Below are 21281 nucleotides of genomic sequence, written 5' to 3'. Positions count from 1 at the left end.
GGCTGTTGACATGGGCATGTGTAATAAGGAAAGAACCTCAGTGTCTTTCTATGTACAGCTTCCAGTAGCATCTGTAACATGATCTTGCCGACCTCCTGACAGGGAAAAGGCAGAAACAGAGTGACTGAAAAAGGAATAATAGAGGTCCAGTATGGCTTATTCCTCCACCTCCCATGCCTATGGGGTTGCCGCTCACAGCAGGTGTTATGTTCTTCTCAGTGACAGATACAGAAGCCAATCCGGTTTTGCCCTCCGCTTCCTTGTCACTTGCTGTTTTTGACACTGCTCAACTGTAGATTCCTACTATTTCCTCAGCTCAGGTATTCCCCAGCCAACCGGCATTAGTAACTCCCATCCACGAAATAAAGTTGTTATTTCAGTAGTTCTTAGTTTTTATCTGGATAGGGACAAGATTTGGTATTCAGAACTTCCTATAATGAGACTGTTAATTGTATGTATTATGACATCAGTTTTTCTACAATTTAGACCTTTACACTTACAGTAATTTCACGAATACAAACCGCACCAATTTGACTAAGATTTTGCTCCTAAACCGGAAATGCGGCTAATACTCAGGAGCGGCTAATATGTGAATAATTTTCTGACATTTACAACCTCAGAAGTGCCAACCAGAGTGCCCAACCAAGCTGCTGCAAAGTCGGCATTTTGCGATTGTTACAAATTGCTACTCTGTTGCGCGCCGTGGGTGGAGCCTGGCTGCCTACAGGCAGCACGGGGGGCTGGGAGAGAGGCAGGAGAGCTCCCTCCTTCCCTCCTCTACCACAGCCCGGGGGAGAGACAGGGGGGCCCCGCGCCGCCATTGCCGTGGCTCGGGGAGGAGAGGGGGGACCCGGGCCGCCAAAGCCGCGGCTCTGGGAGGTGGCGGGGGACCCAGGCCGCCACTGCCGCGGCTCGGGGAGGAGCGGGGGGCTCCGTCCCCACCCGCCGCCGCGGGAGCGGGGGGGACTCTGTCCCTGCCTGCCACCACAGGGCAGCGCCGGGCCGTGGTGACCGTGCCCAGTGGCGGCGGCAGCTGGCCCCCAGTGGCCCCGCTGAGCGGCAGCGCCGGGCTGGGCCACCTGGCCCCGTCAGCAGCCCCTAGCGGGCCGAGCCTGCACGACCTTAGCTGAGCCAGTAAACCCTGCCCTGCCGCCGTTCTGTTACTATTTGACAACTTTGTTGCGCGCGGGTCCTCGCTGCGAACGACAGAGCGGCTTATATTCAGGTGTGGCTTATTTATGGACAAAAAACGAAATATTTGCCAACACCCAGAGATGCGGCTTATACTCAGTGCAGCTTGTATTTGTGAATTTACTGTAATCCAATGAATATGTCCATTATTTAGAATGAGTCAGACAGGATATACTGTGTGGCATTGATGGAAGTTGTTATTTGGGTCCTTCCAATTCGTTACCAACTGGTCCTTGCTTAAGCATCAATTTGGTGTCACTGGGTTCAGATGTTATAGTCCACTCCTTAGGTTTCCCCTTAGGTCCTTTGATTCTGCTGGCGTGGATCGACACGCGTTCCCTGGTCCGGATAAGCAGCTTCAGTTGTCAGCAGTACAGTAATTTCACGATCACAAGCTGCACTGACTCTAAGCCGCATCTCCAGATGTTGGCAAACATTTTGTTCTTTGTCCATACACAAGCCGCACCCAATTATAAGCCACTCTGTCGTTCGCAGGGAGGACCCACATGCAACAAAGTTGCCAAATAGTAACAGAATCGCCGGATCGCGGGGTTTACTGGCTCGGCTCAGGCCGTGAGGGCTTGGGGCTACCGAGGGGGCCAGGTGGCCCAGCTCGGCGCTGCTGCTTGGTGGGGCCGCTCGGGGCCGGCCGCTGCCGCCACTGGGCTCGCTCGCCCCGGCCTGGCGCTACGCTGCGGTGGCAGGCGGGCACGGAGCCCACCGGCACTTGCGGCAGTGGTGGGAGGCAGGGATGGAGCCTGCTGGCACCCACAGCGGCAGCAGGCAGGGACAGGAGCCTCCCGCCTCCCCCTAGCTGCGGGGCCAGCAGGAGGGAGCCCCCCGTCTCTCCCCCAGGCTGCGCTGCCTGAAGGAGGGAGCTCCCCCGCCTCTCCCGGGCTGTGCTGCCTGAAGGAGGGAGCTCCCCCGTCTCTCCCCCGGGCTGCACTGCCTGAAGGAGGGGGTCCGCTGCCTTCCCTCCTCCACCGCACTGCCTGCAAGGAGCCTGGCTCCACCCGTCGTGCAGCAGAGTAACCAATTTGTAACAATCGCATAAAGCCGGGTTTTACTGGCGGGTTGCTCGACTCAGCACCTCAGTTTGCACTTCTGGGGTTTGAAACGTCAGAAAATTATTCACACAGTCGCCACTCCTAAGTGTAAGCCACATTTCTGGTGTGGGAGCAAAATTTTAGTCAAAACGGTGTGGCTTGTAATCGTGAAATTACTGTACCTGAAAAGGGTCTTCCCACTGTGGGGTTAACGATAACCTTCTCGACTCCATTTTCTTTTGATATCCCTTGATATGTACCACATCTATTTCCTCAGGCAGTTTTAATGCCTCTAAAACTTCCAAAATGAGGCCCTCATGTATTAATCCCTTTCCTTTTGAATTGAGTAATCTCTTCCCAGATTTTTCCGAAAGTGTGTACTACCCCAAAAGCATATCTTTGATTCAGTATATATGGTTCCCTTTTTATGTTTTAAATATTCAAATGCTCTTTTTAGAGCATATAATTCACAGGTTTGAGCTGACCAATTGGAAGGTAGTTCCCCCTTCCGACAGCCCGCACACTGTCTCCATTCCCCCCCCCCGCCCCCCTGCAAGCATCTGGAGGAACCACCAACACACACTCCCTCTCCCTCCATGAGGGCCCGCCCCACCAGATCCTCTCGAATCCCTGCCCAGCACCAGCAACCTCCAAACAATTATGTGTCAAATCACCCCCCCCGGTTCTCCACAACAAACCAAGGTGGGCCCAAACCTCCATCTATCTCCACTGTTAAATCGTCACTGTCCACCACAATTGCTTCACATTCCAACACTCCAGAATGTCAACCACTCTTCAGCCCTCCAGTGCAACACACCCTGGACTGCATGGGATGCACACACAACCATCCCACCTCCAAAAGCAAGCCCATGGCTCTCTTCTATCAGAACCGCAGCGGTCGCCACAGCCTGGATACATACCGGCCAGCCATGGCCCACTGGATCCAACACCCCCGACAAATAGGCAACTGGTCTCCCCACTCCTCCCCACTCCTGAGTCAGAACTCCACGAGCCACCCCATTCTTCACACTCACGCACAAACAAAAGGGTCCTTCCAATGAGGGTAAGCCCAAAGCCGGTACTGAGGCTAATTTCAACCCCAGTTCCCCCAATCTACAATCATCCTCTCTGGTCCATGTCACATTATCTCCCTCAGTCAATTTTCCATACAAAAACTTTACTGCCTGTGTGTACCCTTCAATCCATATTCTACAATAGCCCAATAATGCAAGTAGCTTTCTAATTTCCCTTTTTGAAGAGGGAGGAGGAAGAGACAAAATTCCTGCAATCCTTTTCGGGTTTAGCCTTCTGCTACCCTAGCTTATTAAATGCCCAAGATACTTTACTTCTGATTCCACAAATTGTAGTTTTCCCTTTGATACTCTTAATCCCTTTTCCCCAAGAAAATTCAAAAGTTTTATAGTAGCCTCCCTAAGTTTAACTTCAGCTTCCCCAGATAATAAAAGATCATCTACATATTGGATAATTTGTATTCCAGGAGGAGTGGGGAAGGTTTGTAATATTGTTTCTAAAGCTTGTCCAAATAAGTTTGGAGATTGTGAAAAACCCTGTGGTAATTTTGTCTGCCTTAGTTGCTGCTTTCTCCCAGTTTTTGGATCTTCCCATTCAAAGGCAAAAAAATCCCAACTTTCTTCTGCTAATGTGCATGCCCAGAAAGCATCTTTGAGGTCCACCACACTAAACCACTGATGCTGGGGTGGGACTTTACTCAGAGGAGTATAAGGTTTGTGAGTCCGAGTTCTCTTGTTAACTTCCCTTAAGTCTTGTACTAATCTATATTTCCCATCAGGCTTTTTTTTACTGGCAGAATAGGGGTATTATGAGGAGACATACAAGATTCCAATGTCCCGTCTTTAATTAGTCCCTTTATCACTGGCTTTAAGCCTTCTCACCCTTCTAAGGACGTAGGGTACTGACACGTACACATATGGGACATTCTTCTCTCTCAGTTGTGACCCTTGTGGCGTCAATACCTGGCCCGCCCCCCCGTTTCCTTCTTCTGATAACACCCCTATTCCTAGCTTTACCTGTAAATCCCTCCCTAGTATGTTGCTGCCTGCCCCAGGAACCAATAAGACATCTCTCAGCCAAATTTTTGTTTCTCCCTCAATTATTACATCTTTAATGATAGACACTGTGGAATCTTTTTTTTTTTCCCTGTTACTTGTGCAGTGACTTTAGTTATACTGCAGCCTTTTGGGGTTTTCAATAGGCAGGTTCTTTCTGCCCTTGAGTCAACCACAAATTCTAATTTCTCCCTTTGGGGTCCCACTTTTAAAGTTAACACATGCTTTAGATAGTATGGCGCTACCCCTTTAAGAGAAGAGGCATCTTGGGCAGCCGAGGCAGCAAGCCTGAGTCCTCCGAGGATGGGGAGGGGGTGTAGCGGAGGACTGCTACCGGAACTACCGACGGGGCAGGGCTTTCCAGCGGAAACCAGACCGGGGCACGGGCGGCCGCGTGGTTTGGAGCGGCGGTGTCCAGCGCGGACGGAGCAGCTGGGACGGGGACGGCCGGGAACGGGGCAGCTGGAGCGGCTGTGGGATATGCAGGCGGGAGTAGAGCCGCTGGCGCTGCTAGCGTAGTGGCTTGGGCGGGGGCCATAGAAGGAGGAGCGGCCGGCGCTGCCGGGAATTTCAGGGCTGGAGCAAGGGGGTACTCTGAGACTGGGACGTGTGGCGCAGCCCCGAACGGTGCGGGAGCAAGAAGGAGCAGAGAGGGCAACATATCTAGAGGGTCCTAGTTTCCTTCTTTCTTTTTTTTTTTCTTTTTTCCAGATATTTTATAACCTTCTACTCCCGTTGACTCTTTTTCCCTTATCCAGCATGCAGCATATTCTCCTTCTTCCGGGTTAACCGGTTATTTTGAATTTACAAATTCGTTTAAAGCCTGACAAATCCAAGCTTCAAAAGAGCCATATCTGGCTCTGGTGAACATAGTCAGATCTTATTTCCATTTTTGCCCATTCTGTCGTACAAAACTGGATCATCTTTACTTTTTCCTTTTCTCTTGTAGAAAGGTCAGCATCCCAATTAGCTAACATAACTCCCAGAGGGCTATCTTCAGGTATCTCTGCTGGCACTCTTTTACCCCTTTTTTTCCTGAGCCTATTTTTCTATTTTTTTGTCCCATTTTTCAGGATTTTGTCTATTCACTCCTGGCTTTTTTTTTCCACTTCCCAACACTGGAATATTACTCCTTTCTCCCCACACAGCAGTGTTATTTCACCTGACTTAAAAAAATAAAGTTAAGATCAACAATCTATACTACATTCACATTCATTCATGCTCACTCGTTTTTATTTCTTTATTTCCTTTTTCTCATTCTCCTGCCCCACTCACAACAAGACACAAACACAAAAATAAGGTGTCTCTTACTTTTTTAAGTCAGTTGTTAATATTTACCCATGGGTATAAAACCTCTATAGCCCAAGTTTCTGGGGGTCCTCAACCTGGCAGCTTTTTAAAGCCCAGATGCTCTTGGATTTCCCCTCAATTTGGCAGCTTTTTTTTTTTTTTTTTTTTGTGGGGTCCTCACTTTTCTTCCCGTTTCCCAGTGGATTGTGCCAGGAAACCCTCAGCTCCATCTGAGGGGTCCTCAACCCCTCACCCGGGACCCAGTCCCGATTACCCACGGTGGGGATTCTTTCACTCTTTTTTCTCTCGCTTCATTTCCTCGCTGACTGAGTGCCTCGCAACACGTCAGAACTGCAGCACTCAGAAACTCCACACTCGTTTCGCAGGTCTGAGGTAACCAGCCCACGTCTCAGACACACACCACTAGTCCCCCCTGATCCGCCCCACTTTTTCTTGTCCAGGCCTTTGTGCACCTAGAATTGTGAGGCTACTGCCATGGTTTTAGGGAGCCTTTTCTCCTTTTTCCTTTTGCTTTACCGTCTCCTTCTTGTCCTTCAGGTTGTCCAACCTGCAAACCTCCAATCTGCACCAGGGGAAGTGGAGCGAGGCCGCCAAAATCTGTCGGGGCGCACCCCCTGCTCTGGGACCCCTGGGGTCTTGGAGGCGAGATGTTTATCCCAACAAGAGCCCCCAGTTGTGAAAAACACATTTCACTGTCCTGGTAAAATTTAAGAGGTTTAATAAAAAGACAATAGGAGACACACATAAAGCAAAGGGTTAAAACTGCCAGATGCTTGGCAAGCTGCCAAGAGAACGAGGTTTTGGGAGCACCCCTTTAAATACACTTTACAATACATCAACCTGTTGCATATTCATAGTCCCTCATGTATAGTAAAAAATTTCTGAGAACTGTTTAGCATGGCCGCTCCTTGGGTCCACCTTTTTAGAGCATGCGTGTTTCGTGGCTTGTGGTTTTAATCCTCTTCTTATCATCTTTTAATTTGGGTGGTGGTCCCAGCCTTTTGCAGCTGGTGAGTGTTGATAATTGTCATGTCAGCTGCAGGGCCCTATCACACGTTCACGGGCTGTTATCTCAATTAGGTGGGTAGTTTAAGCATACTGTCTCGAAAAATACTTAAATCTAACTTTCGCTATTAGAAGAAAAGAAAAAACCCTATATTCATACAGAAAAGCTGTTTTAGCTTTATACATATAGCATTTATCCTAATGGTTGTAAAAAGCCAACAATATGTCATCCACTTACAACAATGTAGTTTCATTTCAAGCAGATTTGCATGATCTTCTCCAGACCTACTGTGTATTTGCAAACTGCTCTGGAAAACTGTGCCCCTCTAGAACCACAGCATCATGTTCAGTTGCATCAAGAGTTCTCTTTTATTTTTTTCTTCTTGTTCCTATTTCTTTAAATATGGTCTTTCCACATGTTCTCAGTCTGACTGGGAAAGAGAGGACTTTGACCACTTACCCCTGACAAAATAATATTTGATAGAGGAGAATACTATCTTGGAGCTCCATCTGAAGTAATAGTTTAACACAAGTATACTCTTCTTGAATGCTTATGCTATTACAAGACAGAAATCGTGTGCTGTGCTTTTTCCAAATTTTGGTCTTGAATGGTGACTCTTACTTCTTATTTTTAGCTCTTGCTTGCTGTTCCAAATGTTAGGTTGTCCCACCACTGGGAGTATCTCAAGTAGGTAACACAATATACACGTTAAAATTCATGCCCCTACTGGCTTTCAAGTGACATCGCCTTCAGAAATGTCCTCAGTTTCTGAAACAGTCACAGTGGTGGTAGTGTGGATTTCATCAGTGATCCCATAAAGGAATTAGGTGCTAGTAAACACTACTCTTCAGAGTAGTCATGCAGCTTTGTATCTGCTGGATTCTTCCAGCAGCCCAGGAGGGTTGCAGTTGCCACTTCACTATTTAAAATCCACTGTGCAAGTTGGACCCTGCTGAGTACAGTTTGAAAGAACGAGCACCTAGACCACAAGAGTGATTTTTCTTTGAGATGCAGTCAGGACAGACTACTTCGTAAATCTCCAATCTTCTCTGCACGTCTTGCAGTGCAGTAGTGGTGGCTGCAGGCCTGCCGTGCTCCCTGTGAAAACTTCGAAGTTTGTTGACATTCCTGGCCCCACAAACTCTACAGCATCCCAGAACTGTCAAGGTAAAACTGGCTGTCATATGCTTTCCAAACTAAAAACATCTTCAAGTACAGTTCCTACAGACAGTGGTTACTCTTCATCCTTCTCGCAGGAAGTGAATCTCAGAAGGGTAATTGGTTTGTTTCAAAGATAATTGTCTTCTCAAAGTTTGTGTTTATTACCTTCCCCCTACTGCCCTCAAAACCAGAAAAAAAAATATCTGTCAAAGGAATGAAACAGCAATAATTGTCTGAGCTGCCCTTGGATGGGGGGAGGTCAGCATCAGCCAAACTGCCTGAAATGTTTTTTCTGTATGCTGCTATGTAGAGTATGAGATGAATCAACCAACTTGTGAAAACTGCAGGAAAGAAGCAGGGCTTATGGGGTGGGGGTGGTGTTTGATTTAAGTTTTTTAGTTGTTACGGCACTGTGATTATTCCTTGCACCAAGGCAATTCATGGTAATTTAAGAGGAATAATAAAATCTTCTTCTCATAGTTCCCTGGATAAGTGGGAGCAAGGGAAAAAATGTATGAAAAAGCAAGTTCAATAGCATCAGGAATCCTATTCATGTGTAACTTTTTGGGCTCTTGACTGTTTTACTGCACCTAATGCTTAGTATAGACTGCAATTATAATATATGTTTCATACTCAAATGTCAAGGCGCTATTTTGGGCTCAGTTTCTGAAATAAAATAAATGCAGTCATAGTAGTTAACGAGCAGAAAGGAGCCTTCTCTTCCAGGAGACTAAGCCATAGGAGAGTGTTTAATTTTATTGGATGTGGTCCTGTGCTGACAACCTGCCGCATCTGACATGGGCTTTCACTTGGGTTCTGTCCACAGCTCTAAGGGAAGTCTCTTGGCGTTTTTTTCCCTGATGTCCCCCCATATCACAACTTGGCTATTCCTGTGCCTCACTTAATTGATCGCTTCCAGTGCTTGCAGGCAGGCAGTATAAAAAGTTGATGGGCAATTATATTCATGTCAGCAGTGACAATGGGTTTCTTCCTATTCCTGATGTATTGCTCCTTCTGTGTTATGAATAGAAAAAATATCTATATTTAGTAGACTTTAATTGTTTGACAAGAAAGAGTTTTTGAAAGGAAGTGTATGTAAAGTGGGTAAGTTTATTTTACTTTTTACCACAGACCTCTTGAAGTATTGTCTCAAGCCACGTTAACTGCTTGAGATGCTATACTGTGAGTTTTGAAAATAACTGTTGGCACACCTCTCACAACTTTCTGAAGAGGTGCAGTCATATTTGTAGAAGTATTAATTATACCATCTGGCAATCCATAAACATCAGGCTTTTAGGAAGACATTTCCTCATAAACTTGCATAGTTTTCCCAGGGAAGACCACTACATCACTGCAACCATAACTTTCTAGAGGTTTCTGATTTAAATTATCACATTCTTCCCTCTCTAGTTCAGTTACTACCAGCGGGAGCTTCTAAACCCTTGGTTCTAACCAAAATCTCTATGGTTCTAACTGATTACATTTTGGCAAACGTTCAGCAGTAACAATAGTGTCGTATAGGACCTTTATTCCACTGGGATTTGTTGAAACTCCTACAGTTTCCTTTTTCTCTGCTATTGCAACAGAGTGGGTTTGACCATAAATGACTCAGCGCAATTTCGCATAGTGAAGCAGGTGTGGGCAGCAACTGTCTTGGTTCTGAGTTGTAACTGAAGTGTCTTTTGGAACTGAATAATCCATCTTTTCCTCCTATAAAAGTTGATTGTAAGAACATAAACTGAAAATCTTTATTCTAGTTCAGGGGTTATTCCAGTTTCATATATCCTCTCTTGTTTGGTAAGGATGACATTCTTGTGAGCCTTTCTTTATCATAGCTTTTCTTTAACTGCAGGAGACACAGACCATTACTCTACTTTCACAAACCCTGTTTGTGGAATAAATAAAAATCTTTTGGGGAGATTAATTCATTGCAGATTAATGTCAAGGGAAAAACTTGACAGAATATACTGTGAAACCTGTTGTGTTCAATTTTTATCCTAGGAGAATCAGAACAGTGTCTGCTTCTCAACAAGTGTATTCTTTAGTTAATCTTAGTAGATAATGCTTCTTTATTTTTATTTAAGAGATGACAATCAGTAATGAAGAGCAAAATTAGTTGACCTGGCATCTTCACTTGCAGGAAGGTGCTTTGTAGTCTCACATAGATCTCCCCTTCATTTGTTTGAAAGTTAAGTCTTCATTCTAGTTACAGTTGATTCCATCAGACAATAGTATTTTTATTATTACAGTACTTACTTTGTTTCTCTTTTTGTTTTTCAAGTGTTAAATAGAAAAAAAAATCAGCATTTTCATTGATGAAACCACTTGCTATGAGACTCCCCAGGAAGTGGAATAGTATGTGCCAATCTGCATTGACTGAATAATTCAGTATTTGATCCTGTGTTTCTTAAAAGCTCTCTGACATTTGCAAGATCAGTGGGGATCTTACCAGTGTACACAGCATGTGAAGGGAAGATTCAAAAAGGGAGCCGGACTCTGCTTTAGCATCCCATGACAGGACAAGAGGAATGGGCACAAATTAAAACACGTGAAATTCAATCTGGACACAAACCAGTTTTTGCTGTGAGGGTGGTCAAACACTAGAACAGTTTGCTCAGGGAGATTGTAGAGTCTCCATCCTTGGAGATGCTGAGAACTTGTCTGGACGTGGTTTTGGGCAACTGACTTTCGACAATGATGCTTGTGCAGGGGGTTTGGACCGGATGACCTCCAGGGATCCATCCCAGTCTCAACCATTCTGTGATTCTGTGAAAGTTGTCCAAGGAACATCTGCTCCATAGCATTTTCAGAGTTGATACTGCAAGAGTAGCTGTTTCATGGAGTAATTCTGACAAAAATGAGCACAGTAATTCATGCTTCTTTCTCAAAAGAAAAATTTTGACCAATTTTTGCAGCAGCTTAAGTGATTGCTGTTACCAAGGTTACTTGAGGGTATTCCTAATATGCTGAAAAATTGGTATGAATCAGTGAGGTACGATTTCAAATCATGTAGCAAACAGAATTGGTATGTTAGGGGATGAGGACAGATACACTGCAAGACCTCTTACCTGTTCCAGATAGATCATGTACTGGTACAGTTTTACAGTTTATCACTTTATTCATCTCACTGTTCTAATTTGTAACTTGAATTTGGCACAGTCTTTAAAACTTCTATTCTTCCTTCGAAACTACTTCTCTTTTCAGTTTTTGGTTGGATGTTGGAGTATGTTGTTTTGTAGTTGGTTTTTTTTCCCTTTAATCTGCTTTCAGTACAAATTGGAATTGTAATCTGGTTTTACAGTCTTGAAAGAACAGAGTGAATATAAATGCACTGTGTAGCTACTAGTATTCATTTTTCCTTTTGTATAGTTATTTCATGTGTCAAAGGCTGCTATGTAGCTGAAAGGTCAGACAATCCCTTCTTTCAGCTGCCATGATCCCTCTTCAGTACCTTCTTTTCTAAGCATTCATGAAACGTTAAGTGCTGTTGCCTAGATGGCTATGCTTGAATTTAGGAGTTGCCCTCTCCCATCATCTGGAGTTACAGCTGTGCTTTTAGTGAAATATATGAATAGACATTGTGGGTTTTTCCATGAAATTGACCTTGTTTATCTAATCTGAATTCTCTGATGTTATAGGTGGTCTTCAAATACACTTGCACTGTGTAGGCTCCTGTTCTGAGCAGCCTTGGCAACCAAGCCAGGTTGATATATTTGGGCTATATTAAAAATAAATCTACTTGCTGCTTCTTAGAAAAACTATTGAAGGAATTTTTTGAGGAGAAAAAGGGTAAAGAAGGTAAACATGCTTTTTAAAAAGTATTGTTTATACTAGGGAGACCTGAATACAGTAATTTCACGATTACAAGCCGCACTGACTATAAGCCACATTGCCGGGTGGTGGCAAACATTTTGTTCTTTGTCCATACACAAGCCACACCCAATTATAAGCTGCTCTGTCGTTCGCAGCGAGGACCCACTTGCAACAAAGTTGCCAAGTAGTAACAGAATCGTGGCATGGCAGGGTTTATTGGCTCCGCTCAGGCCGTGCAGGCTCGGGGCTACTGACGGGACCAGGTGGCCCAACTCGGCGCTGCTGTTCGGCAGGGCTGCTCGGAGCCGGCCGCTGCCGCCACTGGGCTTGCTCGCCCCAGCCCGGTGCTGCACCACGGTGGCAGGCGGGCATGGAGCCCGCTGGCACCCATGGCGGTGGCGGCACGCGGGGACAGGAGCCCCCTACCTCCCCCCGGGCTACGGGGCCAGCAGTAGGGAGCCCCCCGCCTCTCCTGGGCCGCGGGGCGAGCAGGAGAGAGCCCCTGCCTCCCCCTGGGCCGCGGGGCCAGCCAGAGAGAGCCCCTGCCTCCCCCCAGGCCACGGGGCCAGCAGAAGAGAGCCCCTGCCTCCCCACCGGGCCACAGGGCCAGCAGGAGAGAGCCCCTGCCTCCCCCCTGGGCCACGGGGCCAGCAGGAGGGAGCCCCCCCCTCTCCCCCCCGCCGTGCTGCCTGCAGGGAGCGGCTCCACCCGCCACGCAACACAGTAACCAATTTGTAACAATCACGTAAATGCCGAATTTTACTGGCAGGTGCTCGACTTGGCTGTTTGCACTGACTCGGTTTGCACTTCCGGGGTTGGAAATTTCAGAAAATTATTCGCATATTGGCCGCTCCTGAGTGTAAGCCACATTTCCGGTGTGGGAGCAAAATTTTGGTCAAAACGGTGCGGCTTGTAATCGTGAAATTACTGTAGTTAGCTTTTAGAAAAGATGAGAGAGCAATAGAAGGTGCCCGGCATCTTTCAGAAAGTTAATTTAAGTAATTGAAAAAACTTCCAAGGTTTTAAAAATTACTTTTCACCAGAATTGGTAAGAAAATTATATTTAGGGAGTGAGATACCCTCATCTTTTAGAACTGGAAAGGTTTGAGAGTGATGGTCATCAAAGCTTTGAGAGCAGCACTATCCTGGCAGGGCTGGCAGCTGGGTGGCTGATACTCTGGTGGGTGCCAGACAGAAAACCAGCAGGGACAGGGCACATTCTCCTTTCAATTCCTTTTTCCTTTGAAAGTTGAGCAAAATATATGAAATCTGCAAACAATCTCTTTTTTTACCTCTTAAGTGTGTTTTCAGACACACACAAAAAAGATCTACTGGCATCTCTTAGAATAACCTTTGGCTTTTAGAATCAGGTGGGTTTTAAATCCTCGTGAGCAATGTGATGTACAAAGCATTATTGTTCATTTTATACAATTTGTCGGTCAGATTTGTCATCTAAGAAGCAGCTGTCTGTTTGAACAAGTTGCAGAGTTTTTCCTCTACTGCTACTCATTATTTAAAAGATTGCTTTGTGGGTAGGATGTGTTGTACAACTCTTATTTTAAAGAGAAAGAGATACCAAGTTCTTAGTACCTGATGATAATTTCTCTGTTCCACAAATTACTCAAACAGCAGTTATCTTACTCTTTTACCTCCTTACCTGATATTCTGGAGTACATTTTTGTAATTTCTGTTCTTCTGAATGAAAATGTACACAGATACCGCAATTTGTAACCCAATATTTCTTAATCAAGCAGCAAGGTAGAGCGCCAGCATCGTGTGATCATTTGTTGCCTAATGGTAACAGTGCAGTCTGATGAGATGAAGTGATACCACTAAGCTAAGCTATGTGGAGGGATTTGTCAAGTGGCCAAAATAGTGCCACTATAGCTTTTTATACTATAGATGAGCCTGAGCCCAGCACAGAGGAGCAAATCCTGCCTTCTGCTATCTCTTCTTCTCTCAGCAGAGCAAACTGGTGCCTAGAACTGAGTGCACGCAGAAAACAATGGGATTTCTTGAAGATACTTTGCAATTTTTATATATAGCTAGAAGACAATGGCTCTCTCATACTTGGTGATAACTGAAAAGAAAGCACTGATGCCATATTGTCAGGTTTATTCCGTTAAGGGATTTCTGAAATCCTTTCAAAAGGTACCCACCCCTACAAAGAGATGAGCAGTTGTTTGTTATTTCTCATACAATTAATTTGCATCCATAAAAAACATTGTGCAGATTCTGGGAATGAGAAATACAACTTGGTGAAAGTAAACCAGAGGTGGTATGCCTTTTAGATACTTCCAAGTTAGATTTAAACTAAGTATGTCCTCTATGTGGAAGTAATGAGATGAATAAGGAAGCACCCACTGCCCAACCCTACATGGATTTTTTTGTGAAGAGAGCAGCAGACACTCAGCAGTAACATGTTGATCTTTTAAGATGATTAATTTTTTGATACTGGGCTTGGAGCATGAACTGAATTGCCAGCAAGAGACCACTGATGTTGGAGCAAGGGCAACAAAGGTGATTAAGGCACTGGAGGATCTGCCATATGAGGAGAGATTGCAAGAGCTGGCACTGTTCACCTGAAGCAGAGAAGACTTGGCCAGGGGTAAAAGCGGGGTCTTAACAGAGTGTGTAAAAGCTTTGTGGTATGAGGGAATGAAGAAACAACTTTTCTTAGTATTGCCCACTGACGGGCAAGTGGCAGCAGCAAGAGTGCAACACATTTTTTACTCTGGACAGTGATCAAAGACTGGAGAAGGGCCCCCAGAGAGAAGATTTCCTCTCATGGGTGCAAAAGTTTAGTTATTTTGCTCTCAACATCATATTAACTTACTAATTACACAGATTGACTTCAGTTGTCTCAATGTCTGATAGGTTGTACTTCAGTCTTAATTCCATATGAAGCATGTCCAAATGATTTGCCTTTTTCTTTCCATCCTGTATAGGTTCTGGGAACGCCTACAAGGGAGCAAATTAGAGAAATGAATCCAAACTATACTGAATTCAAATTTCCTCAGATTAAGGCACATCCATGGACTAAGGTGAGTCTATATGATCTGAATAATAAAGATGTGGGCTGAAAGTAAAGTTGTTCAGTTTGTTCAGTGATTTGGTGACTTTCAGTGTTTTTAACTAAGCTGGGACCCTGCAAACGTTTGATGTAGCTGAGGAAAAGGAGATGTTGTAGCAGTACACTGTAATATCTGCTGGTCTGGGGGTTGCATGTAGGTGAGGTTTTTTTTTTGTTTGTTTTGATTTTTGATAATGATGTGTATGTTAGTAGCATATTGCAATATTCTACATACTGTCATACTATTAGCTGATATGCACAATGGTCACATAGAAAAGAGGAAAGTGTCCCAGTATGTATGTGGCACTTTTTTAGTGCTGTAAAATAGAGTGATGTGGGTTGACAGTAATTTTCTTAAATTCTTCTTTCATAGATAATATTCTGTTTGTATTTCTGTAGGTGTGCTGTTGAGATTTTTTTTTTCGTGGAGTTGCTTCTTAAGATCTCTTTTTATCTAACTTTCATAGAGAGACGCCAAATGCAATACACACAAGACAATATTACGACCTCCATGACCAAAGAGGAAACTGCTAGCAATGAAACAGATACATTGCTGCACAATTAAATAGTCTTTCACATGTCAAGCAATGATGAGTATTTGACTTGGGACAAAGTAACAGTCATTTAGTCAGCCTCTTGGATGTGGAATAAGTTAAATATTGAATCTCAAGCAACTGAAGCCTGGGTAGTTAACATTTCCTCTTGCTGCTTGAGAAATGTCTGTTGTAGTCACAGTGTATTTCCATCCTATCTCAGCACTCAGGTTTCCTTCTGCTAAGAAAGTAATATCTGTGTTTGGAAGGACTGCATGCCTAACTGAGCGCATGTCCAGGGCAGATTCTTTTGGACCAAATATTCTATGGCATTCTCCATTAGGTCACAATTAATGTTGGAGAGTTGTGCTTACAGCATAGCTTCTCATTCTTTCAAGTCATTCTGCACACAGCCCTTCCTGATGTCAACTGGGTGTAGAGTAGCATTTAAACCAATTAATTACAATTGGGTTACATGAGACTTCATTTATAAGATCTGTACTTATTATACAAATGCTAAATTTAAAAAATTTATTGCCCAGCACAATGCTGGTAATGATGCCTATCTTCTTATCTTCTTGGTGTATTACTTCTCTCAAGATCCTTTTCTTTCAACATTTTGAACATGTTGAGCCATGATAGATTGAAGTAGTAGTATTACATAGAATTGGTTCTTCTTACCCAGTTGTATTGATATAACATTTGATGATATGTCAGTGTGCACAGGCAATCCTCTTAGAGCTTCTCTGTCTTAGAATTGAATAGTGACAGAAACCTCTTCAGAGCTTTGGCTTTGAATAAACTAGAGTGACTGAAGAAGTAAAAGTGATAATATTGTCAGTTGTGGTTTTTTGTTACAACTGTGTGTGTAACTATACTGCTTCAGCTAGTTGCCAACAGGACTTGAACTTGGAGCTTCAGAAGCACAAATCTTGGACATCTAAGCCGAAGAATTACTGAAGATGACAATAGATAGGAAGTGGTTATTTTTGTTGAGTAGTTATGACCAGAGGATTCAGCAGACAGGAGGATTTTTTGGTATGTGCAAAATAACTTCTAGGCAGCTGCTTTCAGCATGTTTGAAAGAGCAGTACTGAGAATATAGTCACTCTCTGCTGTAAGCTCTTAGACATAAGAGCATTCTCCTTGTTTTGTGCTGTTTAATAGAACATGAGTATTTGTCAAAGTTGGGTTTGTAGGCCCTGCTGGAGCTAGTTTCATGAGGTTGAGGTGCCCAGTGCATATTTCTATGCAGTCTGGAACTGGTTGTTTCCAGGCCAGTAGTGTATACAAAAGTAAGGTCTTGTTTTCAGGGAACTTCCTTGGTCTGCGAAAGTGTGCATAGATGGTAATTTAAGAATTTTCTTCGGAAGCTGTAGTATCTATAGGTTGCATCTGAAATTCTGTGGTGCTGACTTGCATTGGATGGATCTGGTTCTGATCTGCTCTTTTAGGCATTTCTGGGAGGCATGGATATGTTACTTTCCTACTCAGTATTGCTGTGATTATGTGTAATTGCTACATTTGCTGTTAGCTGCTTGTGAAGAATGGTGGCTGGCGCTGTAGTGCAATGCAATGTATTCTAGGTTTTTTAAAGAGATGGAAATTATTTAACTCTGAAGACAGACAAATCTGTGAAGGAACATTGTCTTCCGAAAATCAATTTTGGGCTAAAACTGGAATTTTAAGTACAAGTTTTAATGATGTTTGAAGCCTAACTTCATAGATATATCTTAAGCTTTTCAGTAGAAATGCGTTGGTATTATCCTAATAAAGTATTGATAACTTCCTTCTTAAATTATGACAAGTCTAAATAACACTCTAAAAAGAATTTTTCTATTTTTCTGCAGCAATATTATGCAGCAATGTTTGCAGTGCAAACAGTTCTCAGACTGACTTTTCAATTTGTCGACAATTTTAGATTGAAGTAAATTTGTAACTTAAGAGTTGGAGTCTCCCATTATAAAACTTAGAGACCTCTCTCTCATCTCCCATACAGTTTTGTGTTGGCCGAGCATGTGTGTGTTTTTATACCAGTTTACATGCATGAGGTTCCTGATGATCGAAACTCAACCTGTCCCTTGCTAGCAAAAGAAAAGAAAATCTGAACTTTCCAGGAATCTCTCAAACCATTCTTCAGAAACAGAGCTTCCCTCTTCTTTTCCTCTGTCTCCTATGCTTACAACCCCAGCCTCAACAGGAGGAATCCAGGACATTTTGGTGCTTCAGCAGGGGAGGTTCTTTTCAGAATACCAATGTGTTTAGTAACTTAAATGTTATTTTCGTCCAAACCTCCCTTTATTTTCGCTTCGTACCGAATACTTTGTATTCATGGAAGTGCATCCTACAGCTTGTCTACCTTGGTCTGTGAAGTAAGTAGCGTCCTGTTATAAGAGAGGCAGTGTTTTGCAGGGGTGTGAATATGGCTGACTTACAACAGTCAGAAAAGAATAGGAAGGCTTTTAAACACAGTCATTTCTTTAGGTATATCTTGGGCTGGAAAGCCAGTCCATTTCTTCCAGTGGTGTCAGCTCATGAAATAAAAATTACAGTAATTTCAGGATTATAAGCCGCACTTTACAATACAGAGTGTGATAAAAGGTATCTATTCTATCACCATCTGTTCAGGGTGGGGGCAGTGATCCTTATCTCAATGGCAGATATTCTGCTAATGGGCCATCCATTGAAACCAGGCAGGCCATTGTTCTTTATCTTTTCACAACCCATTCTTCCTCCAGCGAGTCATTTTCTCCTAATGGCCCATTGAGTCCCACTGTGTGACTGATAAAATTACTGCATCCTATTGGAAGTTGCTCCAGCCAGAGGAAAGAGCCCAACATTTCTTACCAAGATAAAAACAGAGGTTTTGGGACACTAGGGTAGCCCCTTTCTCCACTGGACTCCAGAGGAAAACCGGATTTCTCCAAATCACCACTGGACCTCCAGGGGGAAACTGCACCTTCTACAGGACCACGGCTTCAACTGAATCACATCTGTCACTGCAGGAGGATCCAGCCACCATTTAATGGGACTGCTACCAACACCCTGCCTGACGGGGTGTCAGGTTGTACTCTGACTTTGTCAGGGTTTGGAGTTTGTTCCTTTGTAGTACTGTATTTCTATTTTAATTTTCCTAGAAAAGAGCTGTTATTCCTAATTCCCATATCTTTGCCTGAAAGCCCCTTGATTTCAAAATTACAATAATTTGGAGGGAGGGGGTTTACATTCTCCATTTCAAAGAGAAGCTCCTGCCTTTCTCAGCAGACACCTGTCCTCCAAACTAAAACAGCAACTTTTCATTCTTTGTCCATAGATAAGCTGCACCTGATTATAAGCCGCACTTTGGGTTCGGGCCAAAATTTTAGTCAAAATGGTGCGGCTTATAATCGTGAAATTACTCCTTTCTGGAGTTTTGCTGCTATTGTTCTTACTGGGTCATATCTTTTCTTTTGTGTCTTTCAGCCACCTCAACTCCTTGAGCCTTCTTTCTTCTCAGAAGTGCAGTCTGATCTGTGCCACTAATCCTTATGCTTGTTTCTGTTCTTCTGACTAAGCTTCATCTCTACCATGTAACTCTTTCCATGGTTAATATATAACCATACAAAGCCAAGGAGGAAAGCCAGGATCAAGTGCAAGACTACAAATCACAGGGCTGTTAAGTTCAACTTTGGTGATTTCCTGTGAATCTTTTGGAAGGGAGCAGGGACAGTGGGACAGCCAATAAAAGGTCTAAAGACATTCTTCATAGCTTGTGGAAGATGGGTGTTGCTTACCGTAGCCCAATTACGGCTGCCCTTTATGCTGGCATTACTCAGATGCTACCTTCAGGTCTCAGATCCCTGGGGTAATGAAAAACAAAAGCAGTGCTTGATAGCTTCCAGAAATATATAAAATGTCCAACTGTGACAACCTGCCTTTCCTCTCATCTAGCTAATAAAGGATCTGATTAGGATTGTAGTAAATGTAATAGAATTACGTAATTTAAGCCCTTTCTGTGTGGGGAAAATTACTCTCTTGGATTTTTTTCTTTTCCTCACCCAAGGATACTGACACATGTTTGCCAGTATAATATCAGGATAATGGAAGATATGTATGCATATAGATGTCCATGTTTTGTGATGGCAGAACAATATAAGTCGTAACAGCAAAGGCAGTTTACTTAATCATAACCTTTCCTTGTTTCCATTGTATAGACATGGAAGCAGTTTCTACTGTAGGCAGCTCTTAAAAATGGACAGTGAGTCTCTTCAGTGTGCTGTGGTTTGGTTGCCTTTGTTTCTTCTGTTCTGAAAGTGCTTGCAAGATTTTTCAAACATGCAGGCATTTTTTTAATATACTTTTGGTAAGATAAATTTGAGTGTACTCAAGAGTATGGCTTAATTCACCATTCCCAAATCTATACTTAGTTGCTGCCTGAATAATAATTTCCAAGTCAGTGTTCAATTGGAAAAAGACAGGAGTCATTTGCCTGACTGTGGAAGAGACAGGGAGAAAAACTGTCATGTTTAGATTAGTTTTGAGCATCTCTGCCCCACTCTTGTGCACTCTTGTAGACGAACACAGAGGACTTTTCTCTGCATTGCTCTGTCTTCACAATAAACTTGTGGGAGATTCGGTCAGGATCCTTCCCAACTTTGTAAGCACTTCCTTTGTTTTAGGGACTCTTTCATTATTTGCACTGTTCAGGGTGGTTTTTTGTCCATGTCTTTAAGCCAAATGGTTATAAGCATAGGAAAACAGTATCTAAGATGAGACTTCAGACTCCAACTCTTCCCTTCTGGTGCTTTTCCAAAACTATTGACCAATTCTGGCTGCAGCTGAAGTTGTTCAGAAACCACATTTGGTCATGCTAAAGAGTAGCTTTGGCTATTGATTTTAGAATTCATATTTCCACCTATATTATGAATTAATTTCTGCTAATGCTATAAAATACTTGCCTAATATTTAAATCTTGATATCCTCTTGTCTACATGTGTGCTCTGTATGTATGTTTGTCCATACTAATCACTTTACCTTGAATGTTGAATAATTCTGTGCTTGTAGCAGACAATCCTGTTGTCTTCCCCACACTCTGGGATTGGGACATAGAGCCTGGTCTCTCTCATTAACATTTTTCCACCCTCCAGAACTGGTTTTAGGTCTTCATCCTGTCCTACTCCTGCTCTCCTTCCTGTTGTCTACTTTTAAAGCAGATTGTTTTGCTTGTAATGCTTCCAAAGTGACTGCTTATACTGTAGATGCAAGGAAGAATACAAAACAGTAAAATAGAAAAACAGACAGCTTGTTTTGTCACTTCTAATTATAACTGATGACAAAAGAAAGTGAAAACTCAGAAATCTTGTAAGTGGGCTTGGATTTAGACGAAAGATGAAAATGCGAGCTCTTCTTTCTGAGATTTAAGTCTGTTCTTTTGTAGAGGAACAAAGATACAGTGATGAGGATGAGAAGTTTCTTTGGTTGCAGTTCCATAATTGCCATTATGTTCATCATAGAGTCGGGTCAGTTCTCTACCTCCCACCTGCATATTCCTGAAATGCATTATGCTTTGTATGGTAATAAAAACCTCTTGAGTAACACATGTTCAGGATTTGGATCAATATCCTTTACCTGACTGACCATTATGCCCAGACTGCAGATTTTGGGACAAGGGACCAGGCCAGACCTGCATGTCCAAAAAAGCAGAACTTTTATTTCCAGCATGAACTGGACTTGATTTATGCCTGTTGTGAAACTGTGCCCTGACCTCTTTCTAAACAGTACAGCTCTACTTTTCACTTGATGTGTAATGACTTTACAGGCAAAGAGTGAAAACAGCTCTGCTGGAGACTAACTTTAATTTAAAAAAAAAGGTTTTTTGGCAAGTTCATATTTGACAGCTCCTTTGGTAGCAGCAATGGTTAAATCTCTTATCTTGTATGGGTGAGAAAAAAAGCCAGGTTTGCTGAGTGCTAAATTGCCCTGCCTCTGCCCAATTAATATGCAGTAAAGAAGGTACTACCTTAACAGTAAAGGAGTGAACACTAATGCAACATTAAGAAAGGATTTCGAGTAGTGCAACTA

At 43.4% G+C, this 21281-nt stretch overlaps 1 protein-coding gene across 4 annotated transcripts in view; it reads left to right on the top strand.

Annotated features, from left to right (window-relative positions):
• Positions 1 to 21281, top strand: part of GSK3B (glycogen synthase kinase 3 beta) — a 178442-nt gene that overhangs the window by 133327 nt on the left and 23834 nt on the right. For all 4 annotated transcript variants that reach the window (XM_033053150.2, XM_033053152.2, XM_033053151.2 and 1 more), the window contains one exon: positions 14564 to 14659. In XM_033053150.2, coding sequence (XP_032909041.1) covers positions 14564 to 14659 — 96 coding nt within the window. The remainder of the gene's footprint in view (positions 1 to 14563; positions 14660 to 21281) is intronic.

Source organism: Catharus ustulatus, chromosome 2 (genome assembly GCF_009819885.2).
Source record: "Catharus ustulatus isolate bCatUst1 chromosome 2, bCatUst1.pri.v2, whole genome shotgun sequence".
NCBI classification, from domain to species: domain Eukaryota; kingdom Metazoa; phylum Chordata; class Aves; order Passeriformes; family Turdidae; genus Catharus; species Catharus ustulatus.
This window is presented reverse-complemented; position numbering and strand designations above follow the sequence as displayed.